General features: G+C 36.8%; 1 protein-coding gene across 1 annotated transcript; it reads left to right on the top strand.

The window, feature by feature from the left end:
* The first annotated feature begins 31 nt into the window (after nt 1–31).
* On the top strand, nt 32–17381 carry LOC118802002 (guanylate-binding protein 1-like). The gene is made up of 11 exons (XM_036562433.1): nt 32–132; nt 2992–3197; nt 8301–8428; nt 8762–8871; nt 9252–9463; nt 10317–10559; nt 10718–10866; nt 12959–13090; nt 13796–14008; nt 14168–14270; nt 15767–17381. Exons 2-11 carry the CDS (start codon nt 3011–3013, stop codon nt 16186–16188), a joined length of 1899 nt encoding a protein of 632 aa, XP_036418326.1. The 5' UTR covers nt 32–132; nt 2992–3010; the 3' UTR covers nt 16189–17381.
* The last annotated feature ends 216 nt before the right edge of the window (nt 17382–17597 follow it).

The following is a 17597-nucleotide window of genomic DNA, read 5'->3' as shown; positions in this document are numbered from 1 at the left end:
TCCTTCTGCTGCAGACTCTTCCTGCAGTTTGGGCGGATCCCCCAAACCAGCCCAAGCCACCTCGCTCTATGCACCATTTTAGCGCAGCTGCTGGTCCGTTCGCAGACATTTGAGAGCAAGTGACATCATACGGTAAGTAGTTGCCTGTTATTTTTAGTGCTCTATTAGATTTTGTTGAGACGGAGTTAAAAACGGACTACATGCGTTACATCAGTTAACACCTTATCGCTCTCAAACGCTTTCTGTAGTTGAGCTAACCAGTTGAGTGGTAGAAATACTATAAATGGCTGTAAGTCATGCAGTAATACAAGACTAACACGCGTTTTGTGGGCTGCAGTGGGAACTTTACGTCGTAGCAGTCTCGAAAGCTGTCTATTGCATTAAGACTTTAATGGAGTAGTTAAAATTGCAGTAGTAAAATTGATTTTATATGGGACAATCACTGGATATTTGACTTTTTACTCCCCAGCTGAATCCCAAATGGCGCCCCCTTCCTATGTAGGTAAATTCTGAAATTCGTCTACGCCAAACTTATTTATTGTTTGTCCAGTATGGTATTATGCACATGTGGCTGAATCCCAAATGGCTATTTGCACTGCTTGGGTGTAGGAGTCAGTATTTTAATTCCTATGTAGTGCGCTATGTAAGAAGGGAGTCATTTGAGATTCAGCCCTCGGTTTCTCATGAAATAAAATACAAAAATGTTCAACTACATTTTCTCTCTCTTGGGAAGACAGAGAACATACTACAAACAAATGTCATAACCATTTCTATGCAATAACTTTCTGTAAGGGAGCTTTTAGAAGCATTAAACTCTTCAGAACTTTGGTCCTATATCACCAGCACTGCAAACAATTCTGACCTGGTATATTACAATAGAGTATTTCACACCAAACCATCCTGAATGATTTTCTTAACCGTTTAATTATGCAGAAATTTTGGAAAATGAGTGATATTCCCCTTTAAGCCTACTATTAATCCCAGTTTTCAGAAACCCTCTTTGCTGCATTTTAAGAGTCGCTTTTTTGTCCTAAAGCTATCATACCTGTTGGCCTTTAGTCACAAAATCGCTTGCAGTAAAGAGAAAAGCCTCTTCCAAGCCTGATGAAAATTTTTACTAGTTGTATTTTAATAAATATTATTTTGTGATTTAAATAGTGCTGTACCTTGGAAAATGAATAAGTTACTGTAAAGATAAAGACATCTACAATTTAGATTTTTTCCAAAACTATCCATTGGTGGAATTTTGTTTATGCTTCATCACAAATAATTTTGACATAATACTAAACAGGTCATGAATAAATTGTAAAGTTTAGTTACTCTACATGTTAAAAAAAAAATTAAAACATATAGTAAGCTTGGAAGAAGCCAGTCTATTTACTGCAGATGATTTTTTTATATATGTCAGATAGCCACAGACTTACTATAAAGGTAATTTAAATATTGTTTTGTGAAATAGCATAAATGTGTACATCAGTGTTTTAAAAAGAAATATTAAAAATAAATAAAATTACATTTAAACAAATTCATAATATTACATAAAAGTCCTAAGCAGGAATACAGTAATATATTTTTTAAATACAAAAAAACAAAAAGTAACTTGTCAAAACATTAAAGGTTGTAGTACTTTGTAGTACTAAGAAAGGTGCATGGCTTACTACAAGTGAAGTATCGCATAAAAGTCCTATAGCATGGATACAGCAATTAATCAAACATAAAAAAACTACTAGTAATCAAGAAAATGTTCCAATATTTAAACAAATCAAAGGTTGTACTAGCTGCCAAGTGGGAAAGGGAAATCACTACACAAAAGTCATAAAGCATTGATACAGTAATACATTGTTTAAAAACCCCCCCTAAAAAATCAACAAAAAAAATGCACATTTATTTGTCAACCCATTAAGACTCCCTAGGGGAGTGGACAAATGACTACAAATGAAATATCATTTAAAACCCTATAGCATGGAAACAATAATAAATAAAAACATTTGAAAAAAATGACTGACAATCAATAAAATGATGTTACTACAAGAAGAATCCAAAATCTTGGTACATTAATAAATTGCAAACAAGAAAAGAAAAAAGAATGAAAAAATTATTGAAAAATAACTGTCTTCTAGAATAGCCAGAAAATTATTAGAAAATTATAGAAAAATAACAAATTAAGATCAACACGTTAAAAGCACGTTAAAAGCTGTGTTCCCTGGGGGATGGATGACTTAGAAGTATTCCAGTATTCCAGAAGTTATCCATTCAATAGTACAGGATAACATACAGGATAGCATAAAAATTTAATATTACATTTTAATTTTTAGTTAAATTTTAACATTAATGTTAAGTTTTTAATTGATTTAATGTGTCTTTCAGTCAAACTTAAGAAAATAACAACAGCTAAAAGCTTGTAGTAGGTTGTAGGTTGACTTACTACACAAGAAAGTCCTAGACTACAGTAGTAAATCACAAAATGTAAAAAATATCATTGAAATTATCATCATGAAACATCATCACATTAACGGTTGTAGTGGGTTCCCAGAGGAATGGTTAACTTACTACAGGTCAAATACAAAATTACAGTCAGATATGAACAGAGTAAAACATTTTTAAAAAATTAAAAAAGACTAAAAATTAATCAAATTATGTTTTAACAAATTAAATGTTTTATGTAATATTTGATCTATAGCAAGGCATCCACCCCCCTAGGAATGTGCTACAACCAAGGCTTTAGGCCTTTTGTGTAATATTTCACTTGTAGTAAAGCATATCTCCCACTTTTGTTTTCAGTACCCACAGCAAGCAGAGTCAGCACACACTTTGTGGGCCACTATATAGAAACATGTCCAAAAAATTGTGGGATTAGTGGTGGCTAACAGTCTGATGCCAGGCATGGCTATTGGCTAAATGCAGAACCATACAGGACATGCTTATCTGTAGCTTCATGGAAGTGTATTTAGCCAAGACCTAAAAAAAATGAGTTGTATTTCCATGCTCCAGGGCAGACCAAGAAAGTATCATGTGCAGAAAACCCATGCCGGAGCCCATTTGTGTGGTGGAAAATGTAAACGGGTCACTGCGTGTGAATGATGGTGCCATTGAGTACCTTTATGGGATTGACCAGCCGGTGGTGGTGGTGTCTGTGGTGGGGCTCTACCGCACAGGGAAGTCTTACCTCATGAACCGCCTGGCAGGAAAACAAACTGGTAAGACATTTTTCTTGCTTTTTAGTGGCTGTATTTAAGCTATTTGACGTGATTTGGCCAACTGCTGCTTTGTATAGTTTCTACAGTGGAGGACAGGACAGGCAATAAGGTCACACAGCTTTTGAGATTTTACACTAAAATATAGTTGGGACGCTGTGAAAAATGTAAATAAAAACAAAATGCAATGATGTGCAAATGATTTAAACCCTATATTTAAATGGAAATGCTTCAAAGACAACATACCAAATGTTGAAATTGAGAAATTTTATTGTTTTTTTTTTAAATATATGCCCATTTTGAATTTGATGGCAACAACATGTTCCAAAAAAAGTGGTGTATTGCTTAAAAAAAACACCTGGTGGTTAACTGGCAACAGGTCAATAACATGATTGGGTATAAAATGAGCATCCCAGAGAGGCTGAGTCTTTCAGAAGTAAAGATGAGCAGGGGTTCACCACTCTGTGAAAGACTGCACGATCAAAAAATGCAACAATTCAAGAATAACATTTCTCAACTTAAAATAGCAAAGAACTTTTGTTTTTCCTCATCTACAGTACATACATCATCTAAACCGCTTATCCTACTGGGTCGCGGTGGGGTGCTGGAGCCTATCCCAGCTGTCATTGGGCGGAAGGCAGGATACACCCTGGACAGGTCGCCAGTCCATCGCAGGGCAGACAAACAGACATACACAGTCACACTAGGGGCAATTTAGCATGTCCAATTGGCCTGACTGCATGTTTTTGGACTGTGGGAGGAAACCGGAGAACCCGGAGGAAACCCACGCAGACATGGGGAGAACAGGCAAACTCCACACAGAAATGACCCTGGTCGCCCGGCCGGGAATCGAACCCAGGCCATTCTTGCTGTGAGGCGACAGCGCTACCCACTGCGCCACCGTGCCGCCCTCATCTACAGTACATAATAACATTAAAAGATTGAGAGAATCTGGAGATAACTCTGTACAAGGCCAAAAACCAGTATTTGCTGGACATGATGTTTGGGCCTTCAGACGGCACTGCAATAATAACAGACATGATTCTGTAGTGGAAATCACTGCATGGGCTCAGAAAAACTTCTGAAAACCACTGTCTGTGAAAACAGTTCCACGCTGCACCCATTGGAAATTTAAACTCTTAAATGCAAAAAAGAAAGCATATATAAAGAGGATCCTGAAACACTCCCACATACTCTGGGTCCAGGTTCATTTAAAATGGACTGAGGGGAAGTGGAAAAGTGTCCTATGGTCTGACAAATCAACATTTGAAATTCTGTGTCCTCCAGGCTAAAGACCACTCAGCTTGTTATCAGTGCACAATTTGAAAGCCAGCATTCATGATGGTATAGAGGTGCATTAGTGCACATGGCGTGGGTGACGTGCACATCTGTGAAGGCACTATTAATGCTGAACGATATATACATGTTTTGGCAACATATGCTGCCATCTAGACAATGACTTTCTCAGGGAAGGCCTTGTTTATAAAAGCAAGACAATGTCAAACCACATCCTGCATGTATTACAACAGCATGGCTCCATATTAAAAGAGTCTGGGCACTAAACTGGCCTGCCTACAGTCCAGACCTGTCACAACTGATAACATTTGGCACATTATGAAATGAAAAATACAACAAAGGAGACCTTGAACCGATGAACAGCTGAAATCCTATGTTAAGCAAAAATGGGAAAACATTTCACTTTCAAAACTGCGGCAATTGGTCTCCTCAGTTCCCAAGTGCTTACAGAGTGTTGTTAAAAGAAGAGGTGATGAAACACAGTGGTAAACAGGCCCTCGTCCCAACTTTTTTGGAACATGTTGTTGGCATCAAATTCAAAATGGGCATAAATTTTTCAAAAAACAATAAAATTTCTGTTTCAACATATGATATGTTGTCTTTGTACTATTTTCAATGACATATAAGGTTTAAATGATTTGAACATCATTGAATTTTGTTTTTTGTTGTTTTTTTGCACAGTGTTCCAACTTTTTTGGAAATGGGGTTGTTCATTCATCCTTCACGAATGTACTACTGACTGTCTAATAAAGAACAATGTTGGTCATTTTGATTTGAGATTGTTGTTCTGTTGTGTTTCCTCTGTTGGATTTAAGTTGCGTGCGACTATATTGGAAGCACTGATGTCAACTGTTCCCTAGACTAAGCAGAATTAGGGCATATTTTTCATCAGTGTCTTTTTTCCACAGCCCTGCCCAACACAGGTGAACACTACTTAACTGTATTAAGTCAAGATCTTGTTTCATAATTTGTTGGCTAGTTTAACTATGTCCACTCAAGGGTGTAGCCAGAACTTTTTAACAGGGTGGCCAGGTTAGACAGGTTAAACCAGGTTAGTGATTTTATTGGTGTGGCAAACTATAAGGAAAAAAAACAATCTTTAAGAGTAGTTAATAATGTTTGTCTGTATGTATATTGCAATAAGTTTACTGTACATAATTCTATATATATAATTTCCACAAGAACAAAATTTATGTACAATTATTTCCAAAATAAGTAAACCCAAAAGACATAACAATGTATTGTATTCATATGGAAATGGATGTAAATAATAATAAAAAAGTAATTTATTGTTAACTGGTAACCAAATTTTTAAATAGTGTTCACTCTAGAAAAACTAGAAGATCCATTTCGTTATGTGAAAAATATAGGTTTTTTCTTTGTATCCTGTCTTACACTGTTAAAATCTTACACTAATACGATCCACATTCAGCATGGCATGTAACAACAAAAAACAGTGCATATAAAGATTTATTTATGCATTAACCAATTTTCCTAATGTATAAAGTGTTTGTTGCTTCATTAGGCAAAAATGAATAAAAACGTTGTTCACTCCCATGCTTGCTCAGCAAAGTATGCTATCACAGGAACATATGCTGATTATTGAGTGCAACATCATTAGACTTTTAAAACTGATTGGTAGCTGACCTAATGGCAGATTTTCACCGTAAAGCCTAACCACTCACACAGGCTAGATAGCTTAGTTTTTCTCTGGTGACTGCTTCATTTATGAAACAAGGTTTGACAATATGCATCTTAATATTCTTTTACTTTCAGCACAATTCTTTATATCCCTAATAGAGATGATCACGACCATAAGGGACTCTAGGGGGACTCTACTTCAACTTTTGAGTAACATGAGTGAGCATATTTAAGGTATTAGAATGTTGGCACTCTGTCACTGTTGACTGGAATAAGCTGACCTTGGATGGTTGATTAGCCAAGCTGTTTGAAATGGCTTGGTTTCTCAGTTGAGTACAATAATGATGGGCAAAGAGTCAACAGTCAACAGTGACAGAGTGCCAACATTCTAATACCTTAAATATGCTCACTCATGTTACTCAAAAGTGTCAGTTGCCAGAATGAGGAGAAAATGCAAATAAAGCCAATTTTCCATTCCATTCCTTTCCATATTACTGCTGCTCCTTTTGAAGTTGAACTGAAAAATGCAGCCTATTTCCTACTTGCATTTGCCACTAACACTGAACACAAGGGTTACTGCAGTCACTCCCGTAAGCTGATAGCTCACACAGACTCGATGTCTGAAAAAAAAAGCTTTCAGCCATAGGGTTTTTACACCTACACGGTGTTGATCAGGCATTTTAAATATAGTTCAACACCATTTGCACTTTTGTTTTTTGTTTTTTTTTTCAAATGTAACTTTGTTAATGATCATCAAGTCATCTATAGAGATTTTTCAATTTTGCAGTTGAGTTTACAGCTTCTTTAAATGGCAGCATGTCCTTAGAGATAGGACAAAAATGTTCATTTAACCAGTCAGTATTTGCAGCTGCATTTCCTGTGTGAGTAAACAATGTACAAATGGCTTCCAAATTTAATAAGTCAGTGTTTGATTGAAAGGTGTACTTTATTGAAAGTGAAAATGCAAAACCATATCAGTTTACAGTAAATACAGTATTTAATGTACATCATACTTGTTAAAACACTGGAAATGAACTGTCAAAGAGATTTTCCTTTCAAATTCGGCTGCAAATTGTACATTGTACCACTTTTTGTTAGCTGTTTTAACACATGTTATATTACTTATCTATTCCAGTTTTTCTCTTTACTGTGCTATGGAGCTTTTTGTGCATGTAAACAGTCTGCAAAGTTACAAAGCTCAAAGTACGCCAGAGGGAGTAACTCTCTTCCATAGAAGCCACTTTTCTCAGCTGCCTGAAACGAGTTTGTTGGAATTCCAGCCCTTTTTCTTTGTTACAACATTACGCTCTTATATCTCATTATATCTCTTAAGATAATCCTTATTGCCTGCCTACTGGCAAGCTTGGCACGCCCTCACACAACATTCAGCTATTGGAGGCCGGGAGGAGTTTAGTTCAGTTTTGTAGCCATGTTGAGAAGACACTTACCTGAAAGCATTAAACTCTGGCTCAAACTGATATGGCCAAACTGACACCATTGGTAAAATAGCAGCTGTTCAGGAGGGAGTCTGTCTGCACACTGCAAGACAGGGGCAAAATGAGTAGGGACAGCGTGGCTCTGGTGATTGACCAGTCAAAGCACACTGGGCTCATCAGGAGGGGGTGCTTAAAGACACAGGAACTCTAACAAAGTGTTTCACAGCATGAACAGAAATGTACGGTCTGAGATAATTAATGTGTTTTTGTAACATTAGGGCATGTAAATCTATTCAGATAGACCCCAAAAAATTAAATAATCTGTCCCCTTTAACACACACACACACACACACACTTTCTAAGCCGCTTTTCTTCCTGGGTTGCGGGGTGGTGTTGGAGCTTATCCCAGTGCTCATTGGGCAGAAAGCAGAAAACACTCTGGACAAGGTCGCCTGTCCATCACAGGGCCCCCTTTTAACACAGTTTGTTAATGATGAGTTGTTTTTAAGACATCTCAAGAGAAATATGACTATCAGCCTGCTAAATCTCTGCGAGATACTGATAGAGAAAGAGAAAACCAACATTTGCAGCAAAAAGGTAGCTTGTAGTGAAGTGCACACTGAATCTCGTTGTACTTGTACAATGACAATAGAAGTATTCGTAATTCATAACTGACCAAGTTACTTCTGTTTGTTCCCCAAATAATGATAATAATTCCTGCGGACCTTTTCAGGCTTCGCTCTAGGCAGCACCATTGAGTCGAAGACTAAAGGTATCTGGATGTGGTGTGTGCCACACCCTACTAAAGCAGAACACACACTGCTACTACTGGACACTGAGGGACTGGGGGATGTGGACAAGGTAAGGACACCAACTGTGGAGGAAAAAAATCCAAGCAATTTCAGCTTGTAATAAGGCAACCAAAACCACATCCACAATTTTTAAAGTAAGAAAAGTAAGTAAAACTGAAATTGCATTGTTTACCTAACTGAGATGCACTACAATAAAAGGTGAGTTAGGAGGACTTTCAACTAACCCAGAGGTTCTTAACCTCTTTCACAGTGTGACCTTTTTTGGGGGCTAAAATATTTAATAACTCGCTCTTTTATGTGAATCTAGATGCAAGTTTTTGGTGTTTTTTGGCACCTGTAGCAATGGCCCTTTCTTCTAATGTAAAATGTTGAACTGTTTTAGGGAGACTCTAAGAATGATGCCTGGATCTTCTGCCTGGCTGTTCTGCTCAGCAGCACTCTGGTCTACAACAGCCGTGGCACCATTGACAACACAGCACTGGAAAAGCTGCAGTATCCTTCATCCTAAAAAAATACATTCATACAGTCTATGCAAAAAGGGTTCTATAGTTCTGCCACTTTTTGGCTCTATTTGGAAGTATTTTGAAGCATTCTTTAAAGAACTAAATACAGCATGTTCTCCATATGGAGATACATAATAATAATAACAGTAATAATAATGCAACAATATAATAACTCAAGTGGTTCTTTGAGAAGTCATTGTTCTATGACCATTTCTAAAGAACCCTGAAAACCACCTCTTGGTTTCAGAAAATTGTCTCACACAAGCCTTTCTAACACTCGTTTGCAAAAGTATACACACAGTCTGCTTTTCTAAGCACAAACACACACAAGAACATTTCTCATGCAGTTGAATCCTTAGCAGGCTGCAGTTATGTCACTGAGCTCGCAGAGCACATTAGGATCAAATCACCTTCACCAGCAGGAGATGAAGATGAGGATGAGCAGGACGACTCTAAGTTTGTGCAGTTTTTCCCAAATTTCATCTGGACGGTGCGAGATTTTGTTCTAGAGCTAGTGATCAAGACAAAGGGTCAGGTCACTGAGGACGAGTACCTGGATTTTGCCCTTCAGCTAAAGAAAGGTGATAATAATGTTTCTTGTTGAGATTCTCATGATAGCAGTCTGGCTTTTGTTTGATGAAGTAATGTTGTGAGATGACCACTTTCGGGTTGTTCTGTCTGGCAAATTTAGTTGCCTCGAGGCTGACTGAACCTTTACTGCTCTACCCTTAAAAGGAATAAATCAAAAGTGTACCATTAAAGTTTTTTGAGACTTCTAACATTAAAATTGATCTCTGTAACTACTGATTAATGTCTAAAATAGGGTTTAATTAGAACAACCTAGAACACTGTAAAGGCTTAAAAAACATGTAATCCTTGCATGAAACTGCATGAAAAACAAAAATCCTGTTCCTGTTGCATGCATACACTTTTTTTCATTTTTATTTTTTTAAAGTAAAGAAGTAAGTGCTTTTCATTTTAGACTATTTATTAATGTATTATTTATATTTTAATTAGTGAATTTCTTAATTCATTTTGAAATATGCGCAAGGTTTTCTTTGTCTTTATTTTTGAAGTGGGAAACTTAACCAGCATTACAACAGCCATGCCACACAGCCATGTTGATCTTACTTGCTTTTGGAACATGTGCAAAGAAAATTGCTTGATGGTTTGAAAAAGCTTACAGTTGTATGCAGAACTTTTGTATGTTGCAATTGATATTTTACTATTTTCAAATTATTTAAATAGGAAGTAACTGTGCATTAACATTTGCAGAAAATATTTTTTAAATAGTTACCTGCAGATGTTATGTTCCTTAAACTGGACTTAAAATTTTACCTGCAATTGGAATAAAATCTGTGGAATAAAAACTAATGAATAGTGTGTAAGGTTAACTTTCAAATGTAAGAAAAAAACTTTTTGTCTTTCTTTTAGGCTGTAGTAAGGCAATAAACAATTACAATCTTCCACGGCAGTGTATTCGGAGCTATTTCCCTACCAGAAAGTGCTTTGTGTTCCCGTTGCCGGCCTCCCAAGAGAACATGGCCCACCTTGAGAGCCTGGACGAGCATGATATTTGGCCAGACTTCCTGAAGGTCACACAGAGTTTCTGTAACTATGTCTTTAAAGAGAGCAATGTGAAAACACTTAAAGGAGGACACAAAGTCACTGGGAGGAGTAAGTGCTTTAGCACAATTCACTTTTAATCTAATTCTTTATTCACACACTTTTGCTTATTCATCTAATTAGTTAGTGACTGCATCTGCATACCTACATAACAATACTGTAACTTGTGTGTGTGTGTGTGTGGTGTGTGTGTGTGTGTGTATTATCAGTGTTTGGTCATCTGGTGAGGTTGTACGTGGATACAATCTGTAGCGGCAAAGTGCCCTGTCTGGAGAATGCTGTGGTCACCATGGCACAGATAGAGAACCAGGCCGCTGTACAGGAAGGGCTTAAGGTGTACCAGAGTGGAATGGAACAGGTTAGACATACATGCACACACACTTTTAAATAAAGACTAAGCATTAACAAAAACGTAAGTGTAACTAAATCTTATATTCTGTCTAAATTCTATCCATGGGGATAGATTGAAGATGTAGTCTTCAGAAAAAAAGCAGCCGCTTTACAAAATATTTTCAGTATGTTCACAGGAACTTGTCTGGAATTCCAATTAAGTAAATAAATAAATTATAAAAAATATTATCATAATGCAGCATAACAATGCATTCAAAATCTAAGAATGTCTATTTTTGGGCTATTCAAGTATACAAACCTCAATTCCAAAAAAGCTGGGACATTATGTGAAATGCAAATAAACACATAAAAACAGTGATTTATTAATCTACTTTGACTTGTATTTAAAAAAAAAAACAGTACAAAGACAAGAAATGTAAAGTTTTACCTATGTTTTTTGGTAAACATATGGTTATTTTGAAATTTATGCCTGCAACATGTTCCAAAAAATTTGGGGAGCAATTTAAGACTAGGAACATTTGTGAAAAGTTCAAAAAACAGATTAAACTGGTAATGCAATCATGTTTAAATACAAAATGATCATCTGGGAAAGTCCTAGGCCCTTATGAGCAAGAAAGGGTCAAGGCTCGCGACTTTGTCAAAAATGCATCAGCAAAAAATCCAACACAATAACATTTCTTAGTGAGCGACTGATTTTAGGTATTTCACCCTCTACAGAGCATATCATAAAAACAATTCAGAGAATCGGGATAAATCTCAGTGTGTCAAGGCCAAAAACACAACTGACAGCCCATGACCATTCTGACAGTACTGCAGAATGCTTATGTGATGTATATCATCACATGGGCTTGAGAAAACATTGACAAACTGTTGTCAATGAACACTGTATGTTGATGCATCCACAAATGGAAGACTGTAATATGTGCAATGGAAGCCAAATGTCAACAGCATCCAGAAATGCTACTGACTTATCTGGGCTTATCTGAAATGGACTGACACAGTGGAAATTTGAAATTTGTGGTCTGATGAGTCAACCTTTCAGATTGTTTGTGGAAATAATGGACATTGTGTTCTCTGGGCCAAATAAGAAAAGGACCAGCCAGATTGTTACCAGCATGAAATTCAAAAGCCACTGTGTGTCATGGTATTGGGGGTTTTAGTGGGTAACTTGCACATCTGTGAAGGTACCATTAAGGCTAAACACATTTTGGAGCAACATAAGCTGCCTTTAAGATGACATCTTTTTCAGAGATGCCCATGCTTATTTCAGTATGACACCATCAAGCCACATTCTGCAGGTATTACAACAGCTTGGCTGCATAATCAGAGAGTGTGAGTGCTAGTATGGCCTACCTGCAGTCCAGAACTGTTTCCTACTGAAAACATGTGCAAAATACAACAATTGAAGGACCCATACTGTTGTACAGCTTAAGACTTAAATAACAAAAGAATGGAAAAAAACTCAGCTTTCAAACTGGATTGGGTTGTGTCTTCAGTTCCCAATCATTAAATGTTGTTAAAAGGAAAGGTGATGTAACACAGTGGTAAACATGCTTTTGTCCCAACTTTTTTGGAACATTTTGCTTGCATCACATTTCTAATGGGCATATATATTTACAAAAAATAATGAACTTAATAAGGTAAAACATAAAATATTGTGCTTTTGTACCATTTTCAATGTAATACAGTTCAGCAGAATTTACTAATTACTGCTTTCTGTTTCTATTAGCATTTCACACACTGTCTCAACTTTTGGGAACTGGGTTTGTACATTGGGATATAAAATTGGGTATTATATCATGTATTACTACTGACCTGAAAGTAAATTGACCAAAATGTAGCTGCATGATCCTAGATGCAGGCTTGATAATGTTAGCAATGTCACAAGTTTCATCTGGAGCAGCACAAAAAATAAGATGAGAATGTTGGCATGCTGGCAGACTGTGAGAATCTCTGATGTATCCATTTTACCACTTTCAATAGCTAACATAAAGGTGTTATGATCTATTACAGTAATTATTTCAGCAAAGTCACTAATCTACACCTAAAGTATATCATTAAGAAAATAAGTTTTCTTCAGGAATTCAATTCCTTTGCAGGTGAAAAGTTTGTTTCCAGTCAGTATTGATGAGATTTCTGCTGAACACCAGAGGTGCAGCAACTTGGCCACCACTGAATTCATGAAGCGCTCTTTTAAAGATGAAACAAAAGAATACCTTAATTCACTTTCAGTGAGTTACACATTCACACACACATACATACACACATATATTGATCACTCCACCGAACTGGTTCAAAGGCCAAAACACATTTCAAACTTTTGAGTTGGATTTGGGGTAAAATTATTTGTCTTTGAGTGACTCTATACCTTGATTCTGTTTATTTTATTAAAACAAGTGATTGAACATTCCATTTTGTCACTACCAATACAATATTTGAATAGTGACTGTTTTGGTTTACTTAATTGCAGAAAATATGTTTCAGTAGTGAATTCTTAATGTTACACACTGACTTTCAGACACATTCACTTCAAAACAATGGGATCTATCTGCTCACCATGATGGACAGGGTTACAGTCTCACTTCCTACTCTAAAATGCAAGGGTGTAGCTCAAGGCTTTGCTTTTAGACCAAAACAATTTGTATTTCTGTAGTGACATGAAACTGTCCTATGATGAATATGATGAAACATTTCCATCCTGATGGAAGTAGTCTCTTAGGATGACAATGGCCCCATCCACAGAGCAGGAAGGTCACAGAATGGTTTGATGAATATGAAACTGTCATAAATCTTATTCTTTGGCCTTCATTTAATTCCTCCAGTACAGTTTCAGAGACTCTTTATGCTGTTTTATTCTCTAATTTGTCACTTTTCTGTATATACAGATTGCTCATGTTAGTGGACATTTTTGAGTATGTCTTTTCATGTATTTTCAGGAAGAAGTAGACAAACATTATTTTGAACTTCTTGATCAGAACATGACTGTGTCAGAGAGAAAGTGCTGGGAGCTGTTGTCTGATCTGTATAAGGACATGAGTGAGCACTTGCAGCAGGGAAAATACACAAAACCTGGAGGATATGAACTCTTCTGTACACACAGAGACAACATAATCACCCAGTACCACAGACAGCCCAACAAAGGAGTCAAGGTAAAAAATCATCTATAAGAAAATGGTAACTTGTCTTCCACTGTTCTAACAACAGACAACAGTAGTAGGGAAAAGAAGTCAGAATCAAAATAGGGAGGATCCTGCTGTACAAACCTTCCTCACTGTATATCTCAGTATGTGTGCGATTTCTTTGTGTAGGCTGAGGATGTGTTAGAGATGTTTCTGAGTGAAAGAAGTGTGGAAGCAAACTCCATTCTCCAGGCTGACAAAAGACTATCTGAAAATGAGAAAAAGATTCAAGGTAAGATACTACAATGAAATTACTAGGCCCAATAATAGTAATACAGTTATTAAAGTATTACAGTTATTATTATTATTATTTTCTTTTCCATAAATGAGATCTTTGTTGTTCTGGTACATGCTGTACATACATGAATGAATAAATAGAGGTCGCTTTTCCCGCAGTTTGATTGAAACACAGAAGTCACATAGAGTGAAGAGCAGAGTTCTTTGATGATTGATTTACACTGAGATAAATAACCAATATAAAATAATTAGTTAATCAATAAAGACAGACATATATGTAAACAAGAAATCAAATTTGCCTGTCTAAATGAAGCTATAGTGCAAGGGAAAGTCTTTAGGATTAAGTCAAAAGAGAAACGCCGATATTTATAATTTTCTATTTATTTTTGGTGTGGTCATACAATATCCTCAAGCAGTGGTGAACTATGACTATCTAGGTGCTCAGCTCCAGCCATAAATGTGAAAACCATTAGGAAGAAAACACCTTGATAAAGATGATATAGTTAACTTATGTAGTTAGTACTAAGATAACTTCTCATACACTTCCAGAACATGCTAAAGTTAGCTTCTTGGAATGCCTTTTAGAAGCCCTAAATGTGTTTACTCTTAAACGGTGCACAAGTTACATTATGATGCCTTAGTGCGCCAGATGCAACTGCTGCCTCATTTAAGATTGAAATGAGAAATTTGAAAAAGGCAGTTCTAGATTAAATATAGCCATTTGGAGCTTCTAAAAGGCATTTCATGTTTTACTTGAAGCTTGTGACAGACATATTAGCATATAGTTTACCTTGTAGCAGTTTCACAGTGACTTTAGTAGTGAGCTCTTTTATAGAGCTGCCACATCTGTTTTCCGTTCTAACAAGCCATTCATTAAGCTGCTGCCTGTATTCACAGTCAGTGATGTTTTCAGAAGGTCTAGAGTGACCTTTTTTTCTCACACAATTGATTCAAGCCATTGGAAATCAAAATGTGATTGGTTGATTCCTCTGTCACTGCATAATTATGCTGATAGTTAATCTAATGGCAGTCTAGACAAGGCAATCTGCTGGGACTTCAGTTTAGCTCTAGACACCGTAACCAATAGGAGCGCTTGCTTAGCTGTATTAATCTAGATAACATGGAAAAAAACAATTCCTGATTGGGCTGTTTTTTGCTCTGCATTACAAAACATTAACCTGTTTGGTTTCCATCTGAAACTTAACAATGAAACAAGAGTAGTACTGTAATACTTGCAGAGTTTAAATGCAAGTGAGATTCTTTTGAATATAAATTAACTAAAAATTGCAGACATGCATTTTCTTAGTTCCAAGTAATTGCCTCACAGTAAAGGCCCCAAATATGTTTACACTTGCCTTATACATTTTCTTTACTTAAAAGATCAATTTTGATTTCACTGATTCAGTACATGTGTAGGGCACTGGTTGACATAGAATATTCTATCTTTCACATCCTCAATCCCTCTGTCTCTCCCTCTACATCTAAAAACAGAAGAGAGAGAAAAAGCAGCTCTGATAGACCAGCAGAAAAAGGCAGCAGAGGAGAAACAGATGGAGATGGAGCGAATGATGGAGGTGGAGAAGGAGAGTCAACAGGAGCGGCTGCTGCAGATGGAGAGGAAGTTTGAGGAGGAGAAGCATTTGCAGCGGGAGGAGCTGAACAAAGCTGTGGAGAGCAAACTGGCCGAACAGAAAGACCTCTTGGAGAAAGGCTTCAAGGAGAAGGCTGAGCTTATGGACCAAGAGATAGAGCATCTTAAAAACGAGAAAGAAGAAAATTCTCGTAGCTTTTTTAAAGAGGTTTTAATGCCTCTTGTGGGGGTCGGCAAAGATTTGTTTTCCACTGTTCTCCAGTATAAGCTTGTGAGGACAAAACTGAAAGGCTTGAAAAATAATTCAACTAGTAAAATTTAGTTAAGCATCCTGGAGAAATGAGAATGAGAACAAGAAGAGAATAAATTGTGCAGACAATATGACTGACTCCAGTCTTAGAGGGCCACATCACTGCAGAGTTTAGCTTTATATGTCATGCTGTGTCATTTACCACACCTGCTTCAACCATGGAGGAAGTGAAGGAAGAGTAGCAGTAGCTTGAGTGCTTGTATATTTAAATATACCCCTGGAGGTATGTGTCTTGGAAGCCTCCATCTTTGCCTTATGGACACTAGAATTTGAACCAAAACAGCCAGGCTTCCCTCGTAAATAATGAGCTTAGGGAATAGCCTCTGAAATAAGCGATGAATGCATGAAAACAGGAATACCATATTTGAAATAAGGTGGAGTCGTCAGAGTGAGAGTGTCGACTCTCTTCAGCTGTCATAGACATTGGTAAAAAGTCAAGCCTGTCTCCTGAACGTGTCACAGTGAGAGAACATGTTAATGCTGACTGACTCACAGCACTATATGCAACTCAGTGGTCATGTCAACCAAAATTGAGCACATGTGACATGCTGGTTAGCAATAATATAAAGGCCAAGAGACAAGGTAAAAATATTTTTTTTTGATATTTTAAATCCCCACCAAAACAAATAATCGCTGGAGAAGGAAATGGTGTAATAGTACAAAGAAACAGAAACTGAGACCAAGTTTATTTAGTCAGAAACAGCAGGTACAATTTTTCTGTTGACCTCTATGAATTCAAAGGATTAGAAGAGGGAACAATGCAAATCTCTGCAGATCTGCGGCCTTCAAGGGCTTGAGTCTGAATCCAGTGGTTCAAAGGCAGACTATCCTAGTCACACACATGTAAAAAGTTTTATAAAGCTGCAGTGCTGTTTCAGTTGCAATTTCAAAGGATGCCAATTCTACTTAGAATGTCAAATCAATTTCTCATTCCATACTTTGTTAAGTATTAATCTTTTATTCCATTACTCTCTACAACTGCCATTTTGAGAATGAAGAACTTGTTCAGTAGCCTTATGCAAAAGAAACATACTATTTATTCAGTGTGATTTTGTAAATCCTTTTTGGACAGATTAGATATCCATTCACACACACTTATACATACACAGACGTGTTTCCTGAAGTGCAACAATTGCGTACAGTTAATTTAATTTCTTGTGATTCTGAGTGGACAGAATTATAAAATAAAACGAAAGACAATTACATTTTTTTTCGTGTATCCATTTAACTATTTGTGTGTTCAGAAACTTGGCTTAGGTTGGGAGATGTTTTCAACATGTGGTCACTTTTGATTGGTCAGAATGGGCAAGCTCTTCGTTTTAAACAATAGTAGTTGGGTCATGGAAGGGAGGAAGGAACTCTGAGTTTGTCAGAGTTCCAGGGACAGAGCGTGGAACAAGCCCTTAGAGAAGGGGATTCTG

The sequence above is a fragment of the Colossoma macropomum genome, unplaced genomic scaffold (assembly GCF_904425465.1).
Source record: "Colossoma macropomum unplaced genomic scaffold, Colossoma_macropomum, whole genome shotgun sequence".
Classification (NCBI taxonomy): Eukaryota; Metazoa; Chordata; class Actinopteri; order Characiformes; family Serrasalmidae; genus Colossoma; species Colossoma macropomum.
The sequence above is the reverse complement of the archived record's forward strand: the minus strand, read 5'-3'. Positions and strand labels throughout refer to the sequence as shown.